General features: G+C 45.6%; 1 protein-coding gene across 2 annotated transcripts in view; it reads left to right on the top strand.

Moving 5' to 3' along the window:
• Positions 1-23,842, top strand: part of TRPM8 (transient receptor potential cation channel subfamily M member 8) — a 117,012-nt gene extending 93,170 nt beyond the window's left edge. The window contains exons 22-26 of one of the 2 annotated variants that reach the window (XM_049712392.1): positions 2,546-2,736; positions 11,784-11,883; positions 12,959-12,992; positions 17,375-17,467; positions 18,904-19,784. In XM_049712392.1, the coding sequence (XP_049568349.1) occupies positions 2,546-2,736; positions 11,784-11,883; positions 12,959-12,992; positions 17,375-17,425 (376 nt within the window). In that variant the 3' untranslated portion in view covers positions 17,426-17,467; positions 18,904-19,784. Of the gene's footprint in view, positions 1-2,545; positions 2,737-11,783; positions 11,884-12,958; positions 12,993-17,374; positions 17,468-18,903; positions 19,785-20,245 lie in introns of those variants that run through there. The other variant, XM_033424780.2, reaches the window with a different exon arrangement.
• The last annotated feature ends 702 nt before the right edge of the window (positions 23,843-24,544 follow it).

The raw sequence follows: 24,544 nt of genomic DNA on the forward strand, positions 1-24,544 counted from the left end.
TTCCTTGACTATTCAGGTATTCCACAGATGCAGGGTATATCAAGTTGATTGTGGAGCTTTAATCCGCTGCTTCTGAGGCTGCTGGGAGAGATTTCCCTTTCTCTTCTTTGTTCTCACAGCTCCCAGGGGCTCAGCTTTGGATTTGGCCCCGCCTGTGCGTGTAGGTCGCCGGAGGGCGTCTGTTCTTTGCTCAGACAGGACGGGGTTAAAGGAGCCGCTGATTCGGAGGCTCTGGCTCACTCAGGCCGGGGGGTAGGGAGGGTCACGGAGTGTGGGGCGGGCCTGCAGCGGCAGAGGCCGGCGTGACGTTGCAGCCTGAGGCGCGCCGTGCGATCTCCCGGGCGAGTTGTCCCTGGATCCCGGGACCCTGGCAGTGGCGGGCTGCACAGGCTCCCCGGAAGGGCGTGTGGCTAGTGACCTGTGTTCGCACACAGGCCTCCTGGTGGCGGCAGCAGCGGCCTTAGCGTCTCATGTCTGTCTCCGGGCTCCGCACTTTTAGCCGCGGCTAGCGCCCGTCCCTGGAGCTCTCTCAAGCAGCGTTCCCAATCCCCTCTCCTCGCGCACCAGGAAACAAAGAGGGACGCAAAAGTCTCTTGCCTCTTCGGCAGGTCCAGACCTTTCCCCGGACTCTCTCCCGGCTAGCCGCGGTGCACTAACGCCCTGCAGGCTGTGTTCACGCCGCCAACCTCAGTCCTCTCCCGGCGCTCCGACAAAAGCCGGAGCCTCAGCTCCCAGTCCCGCCCGCCCCGGCGGGCGAGCAGAAAAGCCTCTCGGCTGGTGAGTTCCGGTCGGCCCGATCCTCTGCGCTGGAATCTGTCCGCTTTGCCCTCCGCACCCCTGTTGCTGTGCTCTCCTCCGCGGCTCCCAAGCTCCCCCACTCCGCCTCCCGAAGTCTCCACCCGCGAAGGGGCTTCCTAGTGTGTGGACACTTTTCCTCCTTCACAGCTCTCTCCCGCTGGTGCAGGACCCGTCCCTATCCTTTTGTCTCTGTTTAGTTTTTTCTTTTGCCCTAACCAGGTACGTGGGGGGTTCCTTGCCTTTTGGGAGGTCTGAGGTCTTCTGCCCGCGTTCAGTAGGTGCTCCGTAGGAGTTGTTCCACGCGTAGATGTATTTCTGGTGTATCTGTGGGGAGGAAGGTGATCTCCGCGTCTTACTCTTCCGCCATCTTCCCGGAAGTCTCCTTCCTTGGCTTTTGAAGGAGTGATCTGGTGTTAACGATAAAAGTATCTCAGATGATTGAACTTCAACAAAGGGTAAAATGCTTCACAGTTATCTTTCACTAAGTAGTCCAACCCGATCCTTTTGACATGGAGCACGGCTCAACACATTCACGCTCCACGTCGTGAGGTGGCATCGTGTACTGACAGAGCACATGGGCACTGGGCTGGATTTCGGGGTCCAGATTTTGGCTTCATCCCCTGCCAGTCGGGGGACTCAGACAATTTACCTACCCCTGCTGTGCCTCAGTTTCTTGATCTGTTAATCACAGATGATAATAGCACTTAACGTTCTACAGAGAGCTGTTTGCAGATAAATCAGCTAATACAAGTAGACTGCTTAGAACAGTGTCTGGTATGTAACAAGTGTTAGCTACTCAACAATCTTGGTTTAATGTGTAACAGATAAGTTAGTGGTATAGTCAGACGTTTTCCGGATAAATAGACGTTTTCCTAGTTCTTTGTTACGGGATCCGTTTCTCCCTGTGAATTGTGGTTTACGTAGTGAGATTGTGTTGTGAGTACAAGTTTGAGCCTCATTATTTCCACTCACATGTAAGCATTTGCCCAAAATATAAAAGTTAGTCATAAACGTATTTTTTAACGGCAGCTGCACAGTGTAATCACATTGATTGGCCATAACTTGTGATATATTTTCTTAGTGTTGAACATTTTGGTTGTTCAGTGCTGCTGGGTGGAAAGTGGGAGCGGCTATTACTCAATGCTGTGGCAGACACCCATGTGTGATATCCATTTCTATATTTTCTTTTCTCAGTATCTCCTTATTCTTAGGTTAGATTTCCAAGAAGGAAAATCAATGGGTCAAATGGATAAATATTTTTAAGGTCCCTGATAAATACTAACGAACTGCTCTCCCAGGTTGTTTATAATTAAGCTCCCACAGTGACGTTGGCAACTTACTCCTCCGAGAGTCGCCACGTTGGGCCTCTGGGTATCGAACACAATACCAGACTAACGAAAAAGGGAACCCTTGAAAGGTCTTGAAACACTCCTGTACCGTGTGGGCGCTTGGCGGGTCCTTCAGCCATGCCCTGCCTGCCCCCTCGCAGGCGGGAATCATTTTAAAGGTCATTGAACAGGCTTTTGTGATTAAAAAAAAAAAACCAAAATAACAAAAGCCAGACCCAGTTTTGGCCCAGCATGAATGGAAGGGTGCCTGAGTTGCTCAGGCCCCGATACCACCATAGATTCTTCTCTCCTATGGCAGTGAGAGCTTGGTACCAATATCACCATATTCGGCAATGAAATGGCCAGGCCTATGGAAAGCTGAGGCTTGACCTTCTCTTCCCACCCCCACCCCCCGCCAGCTACACCGTGGGCACCGTCCAGGAGAACAACGACCAGGTCTGGAAGTTCCAGAGGTACTTCCTGGTGCAGGAATACTGCAACCGTCTCAACGTTCCCTTCCCGTTCGTGGTCTTCGCCTACTTCTACATGGTGGTCAAGAAATGCTTCCGTTGCTGCTGCAAAGAGAGGAGCGCAGAGTCTTCCGCCTGCTGTGAGTGGCTCATCCGTTGTGCTGGGGCTTAAAGGCAGGGCTTCATTCTGGGGAAGCGTGTCGGGTCCACATCTCAACAGGAAGGGTTAGTCACAGTTATTTCAGCGCTCACAGGTGTCTGTCTGTAAAGTTCAGGCATCGAGCCCCCCAGTGACTTACTCGAGAGAAAGAGTAGTTTGTTTTTTGAATTTACAGAGCACAATATTAATATTTTAGTAGACTTTACAATACTTAGAGCAGTTGTCCGTGCCCACAGGTTTTTTTTTCTTGTTTTTTCTTTTCTTTTTTTAATGGTAGTGTTATCGTAGCTGTTTTATTTTATTTTTTTATTGAAGTATGGTTGATTTACAATGTTGTGTTAATTACTCCTAGACAGCAAAGTGATTCAGTGATACATATATATGCATTGAAAGAGTAGATTAAGAAAGCCTTCTAGATCTGCCGGGACAGCCGTATTCCAGGGGGCTCACTTGTGGATGTACATAATAATGATGTAAATAGGATGTTCAGCGAGCAGGATTCATGGGGTGCGTCAAAAGCTCTCTGTTGCTTGTGTGACATTTATTCTCTGGGAGATCTTAGCTTTTTTTTTTTTTTTTTAACATCTTTATTGGGGTATAATTGCTTTACAATGGTGTGTATAATTGCTTTACAATGGTGTGTATAATTGCTTTACAATGGTGTGTATAATTGCTTTACAATGGTGTGTATAATTGCTTTACAATGGTGTGTTAACATCTTTATTGGGGTATAATTGCTTTACAATGGTGTGCTTTACAATGGTGTTATAACAAAGTGAATCAGTTATACATATACATATGTTCCCATATCTCTTCCCTCTTGCGTCTCCCTCCCTCCCACCCTCCCTATCCCACCCCTCCAGGCGGTCACAGAGCACCGAGCCAATATCCCTGTGCCATGCGGCTGCTTCCCACTAGCTATCTACCTTACTACGTTTGTTAGTGTGTATATGTCCATGCCTCTCTCTCACCCTGTCACAGCGTGAAGTAAGTCAGAAAGAGAAAGACAAATACCGTATGCTAACACATATATATGGAATTTAAGGGAAAAAAAATGTCATGAAGAACCTAGGGGTAAGACAGGAATAAAGACACAGACCTACTGGAGAACGGACTTGAGGATATGGGGAGGGGGAAGGGTGAGCTGTGACAGGGCGAGATCTTAGCTTTGATTCCAGCAGGGGTCATGACTTTCCTGGTCGTTCTTAGAGAACTAGAAAAGCTTATGATGACTTTACTTGGTAAAACAGTCTCAATTTAGAAATTAGGACCTGCAGTCCAATAGATTAAGCAGCCCATTCATCGTCATTCAGAGGGGAGACTCCTCTTACCCTGAGGCCGCTCCCAGCCGGTGGAGTTGTCGGGAAGGATGGGCTGCTGGCTTTTCTCTCTTTCTTATTCGCTTCCCTCCCACTCACTCACCAGCTGCTGTTCCTGACCTTCTCCGGGTTGGAGCACAGGGAGAAGGGAGGGGAAAGAGCAGAAATGCTGTTTAGCAGCGGTGGCGCTGCCCTGGGCTGGCTCTGTGCTTCCTGGCCTGGTGCGAGCTTAAAACTGACCCTCTGCTGTGTGGGCGCTTGGCGGGTCCTTCAGCCATGCCCTGCCTGCCCCCTCGCGCCAGCCACAGCTCCCGGGACTTGGCGATGCTCTCTCTGGGGGCCGCTGCCCCACAGGAGCCTCTGGTTTCCAGGGGTGCACTCTGCACAGACTCTCTCTGCTGGGGACTGTGGAGTTTGTTCTCCCTCTCACGTGGTCACCCAGCTCCTCAGCCCCGACAAACTCTGGGCAGACGGATCCCCACCTAGCCCCTCTCCTTGCCCCTGCCGTGGGAGTCGGAATCTCTGACCCCTGACCCTCAGTCACACCTGGGTCCCCATCGTTTTGGCTGCAGGGAGCACACATCTGGCTCTCTTCCCCACGACCCGAGGTGTACTTAACGCCCCTTCCTGGAGCCACTGAGCTGCACAGATCTCCCTCACCCACAAACTTGTTTCAACCAAATTCAGCACAAGGGAGGGAGAGGCCTATTTTCATTCATCTGGATGTCTGGATGCAAAGGAAAAGATGGAAAGGGCACCACTGGCTTGTACACTTTGTCTTCTAGCCTCAGACTTAAGCTGGGGACTCCATCTCCCGGTGGGTGGATAGGCGTGCAGCCATAGGACTGATGTCTGCACAGCGACGGGGCCCAGGCACTTTGGGGTCCACACAGTTCTTTTCATTTCTTTTAAAAATCAGAAGAAAAAGAAAGAACTTTTAGGTGACAGAAAACCTATTGGTATATACTTGTCCTTATACCAACCCAGTCATATATCTTTTTCATATTTTCTTGATCCAGGAAGGGGCCCACAATGGCAAAAGTGCCGAGGGCCTAGGGTGGCTGACTTGTCCCGGTTTGCCCAGAACGTCCCCGTCTTAGCACTGAGCGTCCTGCATTCTGTATGTCCACTTAGGGTGACCGACTTGTCTCAGTTTGCCGGGGACCATCCCTATTGTAAAACTACAAGTCCTGCATCTCAGGAACCCTGTCAGTGCAGGGGCTGCTGGTCACCCAGCAGTGTCCCCGTGTGCTGACTAGGGAGGCAGAGTTAGTGACGCAGGTTGGACCCAGCCCTGGTACCTGCGGGATTTCCATACCCAGTCCCACTCTTGAGAAAAACAAGTAGATCTGAGTCTCTAAGCAGATCTGTTGTGTCTTATTGTGAAACAACCCTTTGAAATCTGGTTCCCTAAAACTACCACTGTTTATCTGCCCCTGACTCCATGGGTCAGTCCTGGGCTGGTCTCTGCCCCTTGTGGTGTCTGGCTGTTGGCAGGTAGGCTATGGGCTGGCGGGTCCCAGTGTCCACGTGTGCTCACATGTGTGGGGTTGGCTGGGCTGTCATCAGGGAGCCTCAGTCTCCTCCAGCTCAGGCTCCCACAGTTGGAGCCTAGACTCCCACAAAAAGCAGAAGCTGCATAGCCTCTGAGGCCCTGGGCTCAGAAAGTCAGACGACATCACTTCTGCCACGTTCTATTGGTCAAAGCAAGTCACAGGCCCACCCATCTCAAGGGAGAGCAGCCTACACACGGGGTGGGCAGAATCTGTGGCCCTGTTTTGCCGTTTATCACACCAGGCATCCCCTGAACAAGCTGGATGAGCTGCTCTCTGGAGAGTGCCCTGCCCCCGCCCCCCGCCCCCGCCCCCGCCCTGCCCCGCTCCCATGCTGGCCTATCCAGAGAAAGCAAGGTTCTCACCGCCCTCCCCACCCAGGCATCACAGCTGAGCTGAGTCCTTGCCACTGGGGGCGGTGTGCATGCGGGCTTCTCTCTCATTAACTCACCTGACATGTTAAACCTAGATCTGACACACTAGAAATGAAAACATGTCTCAGTCCAGAATTATCTTTGATGCCTCGAACAGTTTAGAATAAAAATTTCTCAGCTATAATGGCTATAACCGCATTCGCCATAGGGAAATGCTCGATACCTAGGCTGACCCTATGTACGTATACAGCCCTATTTGCGGTGCTTTTCCGGAGCCTCAAAAGCGTAGACAGCTGAGCGTGGACCTTTAAGAAACAGCTTCTTGATCGCTCTCAGTCCTTTGCTGCTTTTTCTTTGCCACTTTCTAAAATGATATAGTTTCATGAGCAATTGGAATATCTGCTGTGTTTTCCTTCCTTGAAACAACCTTTCCTGAGCACTTCCTTTCTGAGCAGGATCTGTGATAGATGCGGATGGCCTAGAAAAGTACCAGCTTGGTTCCAGAAAATGACCTCCAGCAACGGGGATAGAAGTGGGTGCCTCAGTGTTTATGAACTATCCAGTTAGTCTTATCACTTAGATTCTAGACAACCACCAAGAACCAATGAAAACATTCTCATGAAATGTCTAAATAGAGTGGTAAAAAAGGAAAATCACTGAGTTCTTATAAATTCCAAAAGCAAGAGCCTACCAACCTCATTTCCTGCCACAGTTGTCTTTGGAAGAGTTTTGTAAAACCCACCCCACATTTTCTGCAGATCTGGGTTTAAAAACGGAGGGAGTGCAGGGATGGATGGATACGGTGCATGGGAAAGACAAGCAAAGCGTGAAGAGGGGCCTTCCCTACCTGTGCACATGAACGAGAAATAACTGTAAAAGTATTACAGGAGGCGTTCATTTCTTTACACACATCTACTCTCAGTTCTGTGAAAGGGGCCTGGGGATCATTAATTCAACAAATATGCACCAGGCGCCCACCATGCGGCAGCCAGGCACTGTGGAAATGGTGCCAGCGGCTAACCTTGCCCTCAAACAGGGCTCATAATCTCAGGAGAAGAAAGAAAACGAGAAAGCCTTGATAGAGAAGTGTAGGAAGCATGAATTTAGAGAATGTGCAGGGTGCCATGATAGCCACATTGTGGACATTTACACCCCAGACTAGAGTGAGTCAGGGGAGACTTCCTGGAGGAAGGAGATATTGAAACTGAGACCTAAGAGGATGAGTTGGAATTAGCCAGGCAAAGGCGTAGATGCTGGGAGGGGCCCAGAGAGTGAGGAGCGGTCAGAGAGAAAAGTTACAGAGGTCAGAGGACAGGTGGGAGGGGTCCAGGGAGCCAAGGGTTGCAGGGAGACTAATGAAAGACCCTGGTCCGTGTCCCACAGCCAGATTCTAGCCCCACACAGTCTCCTGCCTCCCGTCCTCTGCCTGCTGTGTCACAGTGTACATCCTGAGTCCCAGGGGAAGGAAAAAATGCAGACAGAAGACACGATAGTGCAAGAAATGGTCACATAAATCGTCAAGCACCCTCTTGCTGATTGAACTTATTTCCCTCAAGATGGAAGTGAACAAAGAAACTCCCAGGGCCAAGCAGCAGACACCCTCAGCTCACTATGTAAAATGATGCTTCTCAGATCCTGACGTTCGTTCTCCTGACTCGGGGAAGAGCAGTCAGTTTAGGGTTTGGAGAGTGGGGCAGGATCTTGAGATGTGTCCCCCGAATGGATCACTATGGGTAAGAAGAAAAGTCTCTGTTAAATAGCAAAAAACTGGGTGTTGGGGGCAATTTGGGGAAGGGAGAATCTAAGGGAGAATCCAGTACAAACAATGAAAGGAACACCGTTGGGCTGGTCTTGTCTCCAGTTTACTGAATTTTGTCTGGATGCGAGAGCTTGTCTGCTTTGCCTGTGTCTTATTCCTACTGTTTACTGTGCTGTGTCTCCCTGGGGCTGCTGGCTGTGCGTTTGTGTTGCCCTCTGGTCTTTTCTTTATTGCACCTGGTAAAATGGTCAATGACTACCATCATGGGATTCACGTTCTGTATTGGGCCAATCATTCCTGTCCCTTTAGTGTATCCCCGATATTTTGATGATTCAGAAAGTAAAAAATACGAACTTTACTAACCTAGACATGATAATTGATGGAACTTGCCAAGAACCATCATTTTTTGTGGGATTCCTTAACTACACAGAAAAATGGAGGAGAGATACTCAGGAATATGACCTTAAATATTAGTCATAACTCACTTCTGTGTTATCCCTGGAGCCATGATCTCCTAAAGTCTGGCTTTCAGAATGTAAATGTACCAACGACCCCCATCTCGTGTCACAGTTTAAAGAATCCTCATCGTCAACTCTTTTAACAGCATTATTTGAAGACGTTAAATGGCAGTTTGGGGAATGTCATTAGCTATCACACATATGTAAATGCCTTTCCTAATGAAGAAAGGTGTTTTGACAATTTGGATAAGTTGCTGCCTTTCCCCTCATCATTTTGCCATGGAGGACAAAGTGAGTCATTTCTAACAAAAAGAATGAAAAGTCTTTATATCTGGGATGGGAACTGAAAGTTGAGACCTGGAATTGGTACTCAAAGGCCACACCCAAAGATCAGAGGTGCGTAATGAAGGGTCTCAGAACTATCTTTGAGTCCGTTTTGAAGCCATGTCATGGATGAGTGTCTGCAGAACCTGAGGGAGAGCTCAGGGGACCAATCCATGCCACAGATTTGGAGACAAATGCAAAGGAAATTTAGGAAATGTATTGCTGACTAGAGGCTCCGGCAAAAAGTTTCATACTTCTTCCTGAATCGTTCCAGAGAACAAAAGCAAACGATGGATAAAAGTTGTGGGGAGGAAGATTTGACGCAATATAAAGGCAAAGCAATGTCTAACAATTAGTACTATCTGGAAATGACGTGATACCCTGTGAGGTAGTGAATTCCCTATCACTAGTGGGATTCCAGTTGGGGGTGGGTAGGTAGAGGGGCCGTATGGGATGAAGGTCCACTCTCCAAAGTTACATTGTGTTCAGCCCAGGATCAATGGAACCAGGAAACTCGGTGTTATAGGTAAGGACGAATCAGTCCTCCAGATTCAGGATGGGTTGAGAAGGCAGAACGAAATGCATTACATTCCCCCCAAACTTATTTAACGGTTAAGTACAAGAAAGAACATAAAAATGAAAACAAATCCCCCAACCTGGCCAGCAAGTGGACAAGAGCTTCAACTAGAGAAAGCAAACAGGTCAGAAATGAGCTGTGTTAATCTGCACCTGTGTCCCTGGTAGGCCCCTGGGAAAGTGATGCTCTCACAACAATCGGAGAAACAGACAGTGAGCCATGGATGTTCTCTTCTAACAGTTCTTAGTCTCAGGAAGGAATAGAGAAATAGGGAGAACGGGAGACCACAGGACAGGATCCTTTAGACTTCTGGGGGGACCTGGTCACCGCCTGCTCATTTGTTTCTCCTTAGGGATGCCTAATTCCGGAACCACAGCATCCTGTGGTTGTCGAATCTCCTCACGGTAATTCATTTCCTACCTTTACTTTGCATTTGCCTCCAGTGATAGGACAATCATGGGGTTTAAGCTTAAAATTGCTCTTCTTTAGAGGAAAATGCAAGATTTTTCAAATAACTTTCAGAAAAGGTAGAATCCAAACTTCCATTTTTGGTACTTTCTTGGTGACATCTTCAAGTAATGGTAAAAAATATGCTTCCCAGTCATTGCATTTTTATAAAATTTGCTGTTTTTCATGATTGAAGAAGTAATCCAAGCTCATTTATAAAATGTTCAAAAAACACAGAAAAGCACAGTTAAGAAAGAGCAAAGAGCAGATGTAACCCACCATCCAGAGATAGATATTGATAACATACCAGTATTCATTCTCTTATTCTTGTGTGGGTGTATGATAATATGATTGCTCTGTGCATACACATTCAAAATCTAATTTGTTCATTTGACTAATAATCTCCCAGAGAACATCTCCCATAGCCATAAATAGACATCTTTATAACAATTTTTAACTGTGGAATATTCCAGCCTATGGGTATACCGTACCCAATTTAACCAACCCCTTGTTAAACACGTAGATTGTTTCTCCTCTTTTGTTACTATATAACACTATGAGAAACAGTTTTATGTATTCAGTTTTGAGCATATCAGTGATATTTTCCTTTGAGTTCTTTCTAGAAGAGAAATTTCTAGATACAGTGTATGTACTTTTGATATGTCTGCCCCCCTTCCCATCCCTCATTCCCGGAGGCTGTAACAATTTACAGATTTTCCCATTATGTGGGAAACCTGTTTGTTTACATCTTCTCCAACAGAGAGTACAGTCATTATTTTAGCCTCTGCTAATTTTCCAGTTTGGTTGTGACAATGCTGCGTCATCGTTTCAATCAGCATTTCCTTGACGGTGAGAGAGGCTGGACATTGGGTCATTGGTCATTCTTCCCCTTTAGCCACCTGAATTAAGGAGGACCTATCCTTTCCATTGATTCTTAAGTACTCCTGTCGGGCTTCTACATACATTTCGTTTGAGGAAAAGACACTGAAGATGACTTTGCTAGGAAAAATCCACTTGAAAGAAATTCCGTTAGGAATTATTTTCTAAAGTGAATAACCACCGTTTAAAAATAAATCTTTATTTGCTGTATAGGAGTTGCTTCAATCCTGCCACTTCTGTATGTCTTTGACTCCCAATTAATTCTTTTTATGTCTAGGAAGATCTTAAAACAGTTCCTAAACTCTAACATGTAGATGAACACATTGAAAAGTAAACACGAGATACATTTATTCCAAGTGGACACTTGCATGAACATATGTGCTTTTCTTTCCCCGTGAATTCATGTGGAGGACTGCTGTCCATTGCACTAGTACCTGAAACACAGGTGACAGGTTGATTTGTTCCTTTGTTTGCTTGCCATCTGAAAGGTTGAGACACTGTATAAAAAAAAAAAAAAAATTGAACTAAAAATCTTGCTGGAACATTCCCCAGGCTAATTTTGCAGCACACCTGGCTTAGGTGAGAGGAAAAAACTAAACATCAGAATTAGCCTTGAGGTCTACACCCAGACTGCCTATTTCAAGAGGGTAGGAATGAGGTCCAGGGATGATTTTCCTCTCCTCCAAACTTTCTACCCCCGTGTTAGGTTGAGAATAGACAATCCATCAGTAATTATCCACCTGAATGATCAGAGTAGTATTATTTTTTTTTTTGCGGTACGCGGGCCTCTTGTTGCTGTGGCCTCTCCCGTTGCGGAGCACAGGCTCCGGACGCGCAGGTTCAGTGGCCATGGCTCACGGGCCCAGCCGCTCCGTGGCATGTGGGATCTTCCCGGACCGGGGCACGAACCCGTGTCCCCTGCATCAGCAGGCGGACTCTCAACCACTGCGCCACCAGGGAAGCCCCCAGAGTAGTATTTTGATGTCATCAAAAAGGAACAGGAACACATAAGAAATGTGAGAACCAAATTCATTAAGGAAGTGATTTTGTTGAGTCACAAGACACACAGACCGGCTGTGGATGGATCTCTGGTTGCAGTGAAGATTGCGTTCCTATTTCATGCAAGCTCCCATTCTTCACTGTTGCCAAGACCTTCATTGATATTCCATGGGTCTGCTGCTCTCACTAGTACGTAGCATTAGTCACATCAGCCTGTGCAGGACAGATCTAATTCTCTTGGTTCCAGGGCATGGCAGAATGCCTAGCAGGTATCGATTCAGGAGGGAAAGGGGGCAAAGGAAGCAATCTGAATGTTTTTCTTTGTCTCATTATTCAAGGTTTCAAGAATGAAGACAACATGACTCTGGCATGGGAGGGTGTCATGAAAGAAAATTACCTTGTCAAGATCAACATGAAAGCCCACGACACATCAGAGGAGTATGTCAGTCATTTATTCCTGCTCTGCGAGCCTCCCCTCGTGTACAGAAGCTGGCAGAACACAGGCAGCTTCTTTGAGCAAACTCTGTAAAGAGAATTTGCGGCAGAGAGGAATGGCACCAAAAGGATGTGGCTCAGGCAACTGAAGGTGACACACGCAAAAGGGTGTGTCAGCCTTTCAGGAAGGGCAAAAACCACCCACCTGCCATCTGATTGTCCTTCTGATTGAAGGGCAGGGCTGTGGGACCGGGTGACAAGAGCGTGGGTCCCTATGCCACTGCTGCAGAGGTGGATTCTAGGAAGACCCAAGGATTGTGGGGAACAGAAGTTACCTTGCAGGGCCTGCACGTGTATCCCTGTGAGGAAGAAGCAAGCGATTAGAAGATGGCCAAACCCTTTGGTTGGTCTCTTACAGACAGTTGTCCCTGAGAAGTTCTGAACGCCCTTTATGAGTCGCATGGCGTTGTTGTAAACATCCCATAGAACTAGCTAAGTCATTGTCTCCCTAGATGGTCCATGAGGAATGTGGGATGCAGGGCATCCTGGAGCGTGCCCTTCGTGTTTAAAGTGGGGTAACAGGGTTAATGGTCAGAAGTCACTCTTACAGAGAGCTCCAAACACAGCTCAGAATTCAGTCTAACAAAGAAAGCGTAAACATAAGAACAACTAATCCCTTTGTTAGGTTCAACACAGCTATTGGGAGCAGGGGATGTGAGGCATGCTTTTTCTCTTTGAGTAGCAAAGCAGATGCCCTCCATTCTCCTCCATCCCTAGACGTGGAGAGCTTAGTTTTGAAAGGAAGGGACGGACCTTACAGGTCATCTTCCACCGCCCCATCAACAAAGGTAGCATCTATTTGCTGTCCTTCCATCTGGGGTGAGAGTGGGATTCTGCTTCGCTTGGGTATTAGGAAGAAAGTAAAAGCGGTAAAAGCAGGTGACGTTGATTTAGTTGAAGATGAAAATGAACTGTATTTTATGCTTTAAAAGACTGCGAAATGGAGCCTAATAACCCATTTTGTTTCTCTCTCTCTCTCTCTGTTCTCGCGCTCTCTTTTTTTTTAACTTCCTTGAAGAATGAGGCATCGTTTTAGACAGCTGGATACAAAGGTATAGTTCTGTTTATAGTTTGGGAATTATTTTTTTAAATCTCCATTATCTTTGAGCTTTCAGCTAGAGGCCAGTGACAAAAATAGATGAAGTTAATTGTTTAAAAAAAAATGGATGTGACCCTGTTCTATACTCAGCTTTCTTTATTCACTGCACAAAGTCGGGGTGGTGGAATGGAATTGCTTCTCCGATGCTCCCAGCCCGCACGGGAATAGTCCCGCAGTCCCATTTCCACGACTGTCTCTGTCTACCCCAGGACCCCTTCTTTTTCTGTCAGGTGTAAGATGCTTGCAGGGAGTACCAGAAAGCCTCAGAAAAGCAGGTTGGGAGCCTAGAGACCCTATGCCAGTCTTTGCTGCCACTCTAATTTGTCATCCACTTCATTTGAATTGCGACTGCGAGAATACACACGTGAGTTAGACGTAGAGAGAGTATGCCCACCTCCACCCTGAGCTGGGTAGCTGGAAATTAGGATTTGGTTCAGCAGAAATGACAATCGATTCATAAATGTCGGCTCCCTGTTAGGGTCTGAGGAGGAGGTGATATCCATGGCATTTTGGGGATGGCGTCCTGGGTGACAGAGTCACATACCCTCCCCAGGGCTGTGCAGTTCCACGGCTTGACGATACGCCATCAGGGGTGGCAGGGTCTCCAGCACCCGATTCCTTGCCTATAGTAGGGCCTCAAGGAACACTGAATAAATGAACAAAAGGTGCTCTTCTCAGAGCTCTAAGATGATCATGTATTCGGTTCACAATTTCTCGTGTATGTATTTACGTGTTAGTTACCAGCAGCATTTAAAAGATCTGAGCCGTGTTGCCATGGGCCTCCCTTCCTGAACTCTGGCCTCGTGCAGGACGGTGGACTGCAGCCTGGTACCTTCCTACTTACCCCCACCCCGCCCCTGCCTCCCCTCTTCTCTTCTCTCCTCCCCTTGCCTCCCCTGGAGCTGGTTGCTCCATATGTAGGACTCAACCACTCAGGGCGACGGTACGTTCTGTGCTGACAGTCGAATGTTTCCATCACAGTTTGCTTTAGTTCCCTATTGCTGTGCAACAAACAACCCCACATTTTTAAAATTTTATTATTATTATTATTTTTTGCGGTACGCGGGCCTCTCACTGCTGTGGCCTCTCCCGTTGCGGAGCACAGGCTCTGGACGCGCAGGCTCAGCGGCCATGGCTCACGGGCCCAGCCGCTCCGCGGCATGTGGGATCTTCCCGGACCGGGGCACGAACCCGTGTCCCCTGCATCGGCAGGCACACTCTCAACCACTGCGCCACCAGGGAAGCCCCTACAACCCCACGTTTTAGTGGCTTCAAACAACCATTTTATTTCACTCTTGCTTTTCTGGGTCAGGGGTTTCGGAAGGGCTCAGCCGGGCAGTTCTTCTGCTTCAGGTGGTCTCAGCTGGGTTTACGGGGCTGGATTCAGCTGGCGGTGAGGCCAGGATCTGGCACCTCAGTGGTCCTCCTCATGGCCTCTCTCTTCCATGTGATCTCTGATTCATGAGGCTTGGGGGTCTCGGGGCAGTTCCCCTTTTTCCATAGGGACTGGCTTCCAAGCGTGAAGAAGCAGAAGCCACCAGTGCTTCTAAAGGCGAGACCTGGACCTGGCATGACAGCACGTCCACCAGCATCTGTTGATTAAAGCAGCCCCAGGCTGGCTGGGATCCAGGTGGGGGAGCAGTAGACTCTCCCTGTTCACGTTCCACCTCTTGGTGTGGGAATGACACGTGGACAGGGAGAAACGTGGCAGCCATCTTTGGAGACACGCCATCACGCAGGAGTATATCTCGTTACGGCTGCTCTCCTGATGTACTGGTACTGATTTTTAATTGAGGGGCTGGGAAGACTCCTGTGTTCTTAGAGTTGAGTATCTGGACATAAACAATCATGCCAGGATGTATATCATGATTATAATCAGTGAAGAGGGGAAAGAAAAATGCTGGATATTTTTAAAAATTTAAAAAATGTTAGAATGCATGAAAGGAAGCATAGGGGATAGTATTCTAACACTGAGTATGTATATTAGATGACTATAATATGTAATATAGAATAAATATAAAGCCTTATAGGATTATTCACTTTCTCTACATCATATATTTATATTTAAATATATTGTCTGCTGCATCGGTACCTAAGCTACACAGCTTGTAATACTTATTGAGCACCTGCCATATGCCATGCATTGGGCTAAGTGCTGTGAAAGCAGACATGGGCCCCACATTTCATGAATGGACCCCTTGTTAAGTGGTTTGGGGGTAGGAGCATTTTCCAGCTGAATTATGTAGGATTCAATAGCGGTAACCCTTTTCTTAGCCATATCAGCCATATGTCCCAGACTGCCCGTGTCTGCATTACCGGGGAGCAAGGTCGGCAGCTGGGAAGGCCCTAAGTCCAGAGATGCATGGAATGTTCTGGGCAGCTGGAGAGAGATGGCGTGGACCAGGGGAACACCGAGTTGGAAGGAAGGGGGAGGCTGGGTCGTCCTTGGCAGGAACTTGCTGGCCTCTTTAGGGCTGGATTTTATTCCCGTGCAGGGCAAGCCTCTGGGGACACACCTGGGAACGTTCCTTTCAAAGATCCCTCTGAGCGGTCAGAGTGGCCACATAAGAGGGGCTTAACAGTTTGGTTTGGGGAATAGAGGTGCCAGGGACTTGTCTAAGTGTGTGTGTAGAGAAAACAGTCTATTTTTGTTTGTTGTGTTGAGTTGTTTTACTTGTGGGTTCACTAAGGTGGCTTTGGAGGGAGCCGATGGAAAGTACACTTGGGGCTGGGCTCAAGCTTCTGCAAGACTTGCCACTGCCCTTGCTCTGGGGCACGCAGGACATAGGCAGGATGGCAGCAAGGGGACGGGGCAGAGCGGGGCCTGGGTCGGAGGTCAGCCAGAGATCCAGGAACTGGAGCAGCTGAACTGACTCCCAGGGGCCAGTGCGTGTCTGGGTGCGGCGGGGCGACCCTCTGGTGGAGACAGTGGACCTGAGCATGACGGTTGTGGGCGTGGTGCCGAGGGTGTCACAGATGACTGGAGTCCCAGTTGGTGGCTGTCCACACACACGTGTGAGCCAGGGCTCTGTGGGGTCCTCAGAGGAGTGCCTGTGGGTCCAGCCCCCTCTGCATCTCCCTGTCTGTGGAGCTCCACCCCTTTGTTGGTTCCTGCAAGAAGTCCACCTACACCATGCCTTTTGCAGGTTTTAGTTGAATTTGGGCAGATCCCAGGGAAACCTCAAACCACACAACACTGAGACATGGGCCACCACCCACAGGATTTCACTGCCTCTCTCCCTGCTTCTCTCCTGCTCCCCTGCCCTCTCTCCCCGTTTTATCCCCTCCCCCTTCCTCTACCCCTTCTCTTCTGAACAACAAAAAGTCTCTCCTTTCTATGCAAGGAGAATTTTAGGGTTGGCCACTTGTTTCTGGAGCAAGCTCTTGGTGTCTTAAATCCTACTAAACGTCACACTAAAGTCCTTTTACTGTCAACCAATACAGAAATCTCTCCAAAGCCCCTCCAGTGAAAAAAAATTTCTCCGTCTCCTTCTTACACCAGAAAACAAAGTTATTCACATTGACCTTAAGTCTGTAAGTAGGAATCTTACTATGCCATCTTTATTTTAGGCAGCCATTAGCCCTTATGGTTTCTTTTTGTCCTTTTTAAAGAAAGAGTTAAATGAAGAGGTTAATACTGGAAATAAGCCTAAGTTAAACAGAAAGTTTTCCTTGAGTGAGTGACATAGCAAGTTGGAAACCAATCATACAGAGATTGTGTCATGTCTACAGCTTTTATTAAGTGTAAAAGTATAGCTTGTAATTTAAAGTGACCTTCGTGCATCTTGTGTAAAAACTTGTGAAATATGCATGTATTGAAAATAATTTTATCATGCTTTTTACTTAAATTGTTTTGCTACTTATACTGTTTGTGTGTGTGTGTGTGTGTGTGTGTGTGTGTGAGGGGAGACACTTTATTTGCAAAAACTTGATTAGTATTGTATCACATTATTTTCATTATATTATACTTTTATCAAAGCAAAACTTTATTGGTACCTTATAACTTTATTAGTTACATATAATATTTTTATTTCTATATATTACTTCTCTGTGTTGTAATCTATCCTTTCTATGTAGGAATCACTAGTGATTTGTATTTGAGTAAAGCTAATCCTAATTGGTGCTAATGATTATTTGCTTGTGATATGATTTCAGAAAGTTAGTAATGGACAGAGTCTGAAATATCACCTGGAGCCTGCCATACTCCAGGCATGAACCATACTTCCTATTTTATATATAGCACATCTATTTCATAGAAAAGCCATAGAGTCATAATTTAAAATTTAAAGTTGGAAAATTGATCTTAAGACCAGTTTTATTTTTTCCCCTTTCAAGCTTAATGATCTCAAGGGTCTTCTAAAAGAGATTGCTAATAAAATCAAATAAAATTGCATGGACTCTAATGGAGAAAAATCTAATTCTAGCAAGGTAAGTAATTTTAATGGCTTTTTTTTTTTGCTCTGAAAATTTACGTATTTTAAGACTAATTCAAAAATCATGATATTTTCTCAGTTACTTTCACATATGATCAGATTTGAAAATAAGGCATGGTGTAAAAAATTCGAACAGTATAGGTATATAGAAAAGAACAGGTAGAAGCCGCCCTTACATTACTTTCCCTGTCTGCCCCCCGGCCTGAGGTTAACACTGCTGGCAGTAGGTTACAGTATCCTTTTGGATCTTTAAAAAAAAACAAACCAAAAAACAAACTTCCAAACTATACAGCTATTTTGGCATTGATTGGATCAAGGTCACACTATTCTAAGACTTGGTATTATTTTTTTTCTTACTTAACTCTAGATCATGGGTATCTTTACAGATCCACGCCTCAGACATGTACCTCATTCTCCTGATACATCATTTATGTTTACTGCTATAAGGAATGTACAGATGAATGGGTTCTTTGGTTAGTTTGTTTTAAATATTTGCTATCGTCAAATGCATGTTGATCACATTTTACTACCAGAAATGTTTTAGTAAGGCTTTCACGGTTTTTAGCAATAGCTCATTTGCACAATAAAAATGTAATACAGTTAACAGACAAAATTGAGGCCAAGGCTTTGCTCCATGATCTTACCATTTGCTTTAATTATGTTTTCCCATTACCTGTCCAAATGCTGAAACAAAATGTTGTTAGGGACTTGTAAAGCTAGGAGAAAACAGCAGTGAGCGATCCATTTGATTAGAATTTTTTGAGAAAGTGAATGGTAAGGAATGGAAACAATTAAGCCTCCCTCGTTTCGACCCTTCCCTTTGTGTTTACTGACTGCCTTCTGAGTGCTGAGAGTACTGTGCTCAGACCCTGATGAGGCTCAAACGCTGTTTTTGCCTTTGCATAAATCCTCACACTGCAGAATTTCTATTCACAGGGTGACTGTGTTATAGGGATAACTGTGATAGGGTCCTTTCAGTATATCTGGTAGCTCAATACTTTTCCTTGAGTTCTGACAATTATAGATCATGTTATAAACCCTCTATCTTTGAAGACTTTGTAAGAGCAAGGTTGAGGCATATTGTATTTGCATATTTATTTGCATATTTATTTTCTCTGAAGGCAGGTATAGTCTCCCAAGCTGCTCAAGAAAACAAACCTTGTATATTTAGGAAGAACGTATTTCAACTCTTCCATCACGGTGTTTCATGAACACAATAGTATACTTTAAATTATAATTCGAGTTTTGAAGCATTTATTTTGTTTGATTAATGAACTGAAATATAGAAAAAACCACTAGGAAGAGACAAAACAATTTAAAATGATTTTTAAAACCCTTAGAGATGTAATAATTAGAAAAGTTTCAAAATGAGCTCTACGCATCCATCTCTTAAAGCTCTAATCTCCTCATCTCTCCTTCTTTTTCCAAAAGTGTTGACTAGGAGGAAAATAAGCAGACAGACTGGTTTCTTAGCAACTTGCTCTTTGCTTAAACTTAAATTGTTATTACTATAGGGAGAGTTCATTAATTGGTGAATGAAGATGAATCGGGAGAAGGACGTTACTGCATGTGCAAGTGGGCACCTTTAGAAACAATGCATTTGGCATGTCCAACTTGTTGGTATACTTTTTACTTCTGGATATAAGATCCATTTTCTTTTTTTGATGTCATCTGTTCGGCATATCCTTAAGAGGTTCACTGAAAATGTAATTTTATAGGCAACCACCTACATGCTGCTAAAATATATTTTTTGATTTTTTAAATTGAAGTATAGTTGCTGTACGATATTATATAATATAGGTGTACAGTATGGTGATTTGCAATTTTTAAAGGTTATACTCTATTTATAGTTATTATAAAATATTGGCTATATTCCCTGTGTTGTACAATATATCCTTGTAGTTTATTTTCTACCTAATAGTTTGTACCTTTAATCCTTTATCCCTATGTTGCCCTCTCCCCTTACCTCTCCCCACTGGTACATGTTGCTGAAATATTATTCTTGTAGTGTCTCTCTGATACTTCTTTCTCTAGAAGGGTGAGTGTATCTTTCCTGGGGGTGGAGGCAAAGAAAGAGAATGCCAGCTTAAGTGGGTGTGAGCTGGCACCAGTGGAAGTAGGGCAGGAGTGGACATCTGGGGACAGGTCTTTGCCAATTTGCCCATCTGGGTTTTCCATCTCAAGTCAGCCTTTGATCCAGTAACTTGGGATGGGACGTTTGTGTATATATTTTCTTTTCTCCCACACTAAATTTGAAAGGAAGTAAGAACCAGGGTGAGAGAAAGCTATTTGTTTTCTCATACCCTTATACCTTCCCTGAGAATGGGGGTGGGATGGGGGTGGGGGAGTACTTCCCTGAGGGCACTGGAAATTGTTCGATCCCTACATAATAATCCATTGATTCTTGTATTTGCTGCAGTTAAATTCTAGTTCATTTAGATAAATTATTGTAGTTCTTTCTTATCAACTCACCCTTTACTTATCAGAAATCGTTCAGCAAATAAAGCACTTGGAAACTTTCTGGGTCTTTGAGGTGAGTCTTAACCATTCAGCCAGAGTCATTCCGTTCATACTGGCAAACTGGTCAGAACTCACATCTTTAAGAGAAAAAATTGTCTTGGAATTACTTCAATACCAAAAGGCAATCTCAATTTTTGGTAGTACGTTTGGACCCATTACCCGTATATTACCAATGTATTTTGAAGCACGTCGTATCCTGAGAATGAAAGTGGGAAATCATTCTTAACACAGGGCTCTTCCTTTGTTTTCACAGGTGGCATCAGACATCTAAATGGAAAAGATTCAAGGGGTGCTCCTGAGTAGTTTTGTTCTCGTCTAAATGAGAATTGTTCAGGCCCCTGGGTGCACAGCGATGGTTTTAATCACCCCAGTGTGCTCAGTCTGAGGATAAAATGTGTTACTGATTTCACACGAAAGATGGATGTAGAGGAAGAGCACCTCCTACAGCTCGCTTCCGCTGAAGGCTGCCCTATTACTTTCCGAGTCTCAGTGGCCAGAGCCTGCTGGTGATAGTTTAAACTGTACTGTGTCTTCCTGTTTCCTGCTCTCTTCCTCCTTTGACCCATGCATATTAGAGAATATCTCTCCTAGGAGCTGGAACCTGGTCATGATTTCCCTCCTGTATTGTTATTTTGTTTATTTCCGATTGATTCTCCATTATTTCCTTTTTTTTTTTTTTTTTTTTTGTATAGTGTGACTAATTAGCTGGCGTATTGTTAAAAGTCTCCCCAGTCAGGTCAGGTTCTAAAAACATGCTGCAGCAAGGGGGCTCTCCTTTCTTCAGGAGAAACTATTTTCATTTCTCATTATGCTTTTATTCATTAAAGCAGGTGATAAAACAGCATCTTCCTGTCTCACACTCACCAGGAGCTCCACTTGAAGGAAATATCCCCTTCCTAACCATGTGAAAAGGCACCTAAAAATGAAATCCTCAGAGGTGCATCTGATTTTGTTTTCACTGCGTGTTCCTCTTTCTCCTCCTAGTTATTATTTTCCTATTAAAAAGAATTCGTGGATAGTATAGAAAATTCATGGGTATTATAGAAAACACAGACTACATGGAAAAGTAGAAAATATAGTCTCACTACCTAAAGATAATCACTGCTAACAAGTTAGGATGTTTTTCCAAGTCTGTTTTTTTTCTATGCATGTTTTATTTCTCTTTTAAAATTTTACATAATGTTATCATACCACGTATACAATTTTATATACACTTTTTCAGTTAATATTTTATCGAAGATGTTTTCTTTATACTCACGGTCTTCTTAAACTTTACATTAACAATTGCATGTTGTTCAGTCTCTAATGATTTCCACTGTGTTGGTCACTGAAGGTGGTTTCTCGTTGGCCAGTTGGATGAGCATCTTTGTGACAGAATCTTTTTCCACAGTTGGGAAGATTTCCCAGGGCTAGATTCCCAGGAATATGTATTGACTATCAAACTGTTTACAAGACTTTTTCATAAATGTTTAGCAAATAGGAATTATTAACTTGATATAAGATATGAGATACATGAACCTAGAACTCTTAAGATAAAATATTATATCTAATCCTTAGTTTAGGAAGAAACCAATATACTTATTTCAGTATTATAGATGGTGAAGGCATTGGTATAGAATTGGAAAGATTATATTATTGAACACTTGTAGTCCCAGCTTTGTCTGGGAGTGGTGTTATCTTTGCCCAAAAGAGATGCGCTTGGAAGTACGTAAAGTCATTTAAATGTCCATGATTAGTTTTTTCCACTTTGAATAGAATGTACTCAGTGGCTAAAGAAGAAAATCTTAGAAGGAAGCTGTTAAATGATTATCTAATTAGAAAAACTACAAAAGCATGAACCAAAGAAGCTTTTTCTGTTTTGTCTGGGCAGTAGTTAAAATGACTACTCACAATAGTCATGATGTTTTCAGGGAATGAGCACAAATAAAAGGTGTCTTTTTACTTAGACCTCGTTAATGGTCTAACGGAATCTTACTCAGTAACAGGATTGATCAGTTCATGGTTTTGGTTGCTGAAAGTAGATGGGATAAAATCAATGACAAATGTTGTCAACAAAAGGGATTTTCAAGTTTTCTCTGTTGGTGAGAGAATTTCACGTTTGTTTCACCATGGCAACGAGAAGAGCTGCCTTTTCTGAAGCCACGAAGAAGAGGCTTGTGTTATCTCCACGGTGACTGGAAAAAACAAAGTATATGGCACTGAACATATTGTGCAGAGAGTGACCACTGTCCTAACCTCTTACCTTCAGTTCAAGTGGTGAATTTGAATAAAATCAGTAAATGAAATTGAAAACCTACCAGAAGACAAAACTTAGCATAACTGTTGGCTGACCCCCTTAATCGTGCTTGTCCCTACATTCACATTTCCATTGACTGTGTTTTTGTTAGTGTAAGAAATAGGCCATGTGCACATCCGGGTCACGAGTGAAAGCAATTCTCCCATTGACGCTGATGACAGAGAACTTGAACAATACTCGGAATTCACTTGTATTGGAGAGGGAACTGCCCAGTGTTTCCAGCTCAGCGCGTCTGGGGCGTGTTTTTGCACGGTGACGCTCCATGATTCTTGTGTAGCCAGTTCACTGTTGTAGGTGTAGCTCATGAAAAGAGCACACGTCTTGGATGCACCTCTCATCAAAGGTACCCTGTCTTGTACGTGGTACTAAAAGTGTCCTGTGCACGTGTGCATCACTGCTGGTAGCCCTGCAGCTTGGCTTAAATGAGTGGGTGAATGAATTAACCAGGAGGAACTGTCATGGGTTGCCTTTGTCATTCTACTGAGAGTGAAAAAAAATCCAATTCCTTCCTTCATGCAGATGCATCTCTATGGGGATTTGATTCCCAGAGTTACGTGAACTGACTTCGCTAAGCAGATGACTAGAACATTCTGAGCGAAGGCAAGCAGAAGAATGCCCCCCGTGGTTCTGGTTCTTGCCAGCAGGGCCAGATTTGGATCCCATGGTTAGGCACCCATCTGTAGCCCAAGGGTCTCCAGCTTCTGTGACTTGGAGCTAGCCTCCTATGTCACCAACCCTCAGACATGCATAGCAGTTTCTGAGATGACAGGGGTCTCCTGTGGCCTCAGGACCTGTCTTGGGGCCAACATGGTGTCTTTTGTCCACAGCCCCATGTGGTGATGGAGCCTCAGGCCCGGACTGCCGTACACGGCTTCCTTGCTGAAGGCAGGGTCCTCCAAGGCCACCTTGGTTCCGGACAGAACTGGGGAAGTGTGTCTCCCTCCCGCCACCCCTTCCCCTTCTTGGTCCATGCGGGGGACTGAACTGTGTGGTTGTCATGGAGACGGCCTCTGCCCATGGTCTCCGTCTCAAAAGAAAGAGGCTGCGAAGTCGGGCCGTTGGCCGAGCTGGAGCTGGATATTGGAGACAAACGTCCCACTGCCCTTCCCGACCCCCATCCCATGCGTGCGTGGACTGGACGGGCCTTTATTCTCCTGAAGATGAAAATCGTGAGGGGAAAAGCAGCCTGCGGTGGCCCACCCCATCCATCCATCAGACCTCAGCAGATGTTTCTGAACCATAGTTCATTTAGGATCAAGCTGGGGCTTCGGGACTGCACGCACACATTTATAGCCTCAAGTTTTTAATCAATGCTTTTTCCCCCGGCAGAAGTCCTGTTTGACTAGGAGAAATTTCCGTCATTTTTTCATAATGTGCAATGTGTTGTCACTGTGTCCACTGTGAGCACTTCCTGGGGACCCAGAATAAAATAAGTAAAAAATAAAAATTAAAAAAAATCAAAAAGCAGGAGGCTCTGCCCTCCACCGTCTTACGATCCATTCGAGGACATTGATTTAAGAAACAGGAACTTGATGCGACAGACAGCCTGCCGCGCGCAGAGGCAGTGGGCTGCAGCCCCAGGAGAGACCTGCATGGGTGGAAGGGTTCAAGAGGCATCTGCTTGTGCAGCAGAGGCAGGAGATGGGCTTCCCCCGAATTCCTCTGTGTCTGTAACTGATAAGTGCCTTGAGAAGTTCCCTGGGGTAGAGGGTGAGGCCCAAATGTCTAAAGCGGGTCACTAATTGATGTGCACACGCAGGGCTGAGGTGTCTGAAGCTGCTCGGGGGAAAACAGGCAGATTTATCGAGATGGGACACAGCAAAAAGGTGCAGGCTAGGAGGGGCGTGTTAAGGGGTGTGCAGGGCGCAGTTCTTGGGAGCCCCTCCCTGTGAGGGCACCAATCGTCAGGAAAGAAATATACAAACCAGGAAGCAATCACGGCAGCAGACAGAGCACACACGGTCATTTGGACTGCGGAGCACGTCATGCCTCGGGCTCCTGTCACGCTGGACCACAGCAGTGCCCTTCCAACACCTGTCTCCATCACTGCCCTCACGTCTCCTCCTCATTCTCGGCACTGCCTGAGAGGTATCTTCTTGATCCTCCTCACGGAGCATCCTGTCCCCTGCTCATGAGTCCTCAGTGGCTCCCCATTTAATTTCTGCCCAAATCCCCAAAAGGGAGCTTATGACATGGGCGGCCTGCCCCTCATCCACCTCTGCAGACACATGACGTGACCTCCCTGCCTTGTCCCTA

Source organism: Orcinus orca, chromosome 7, assembly GCF_937001465.1.
Source record: "Orcinus orca chromosome 7, mOrcOrc1.1, whole genome shotgun sequence".
In the NCBI taxonomy this organism is placed as follows: domain Eukaryota; kingdom Metazoa; phylum Chordata; class Mammalia; order Artiodactyla; family Delphinidae; genus Orcinus; species Orcinus orca.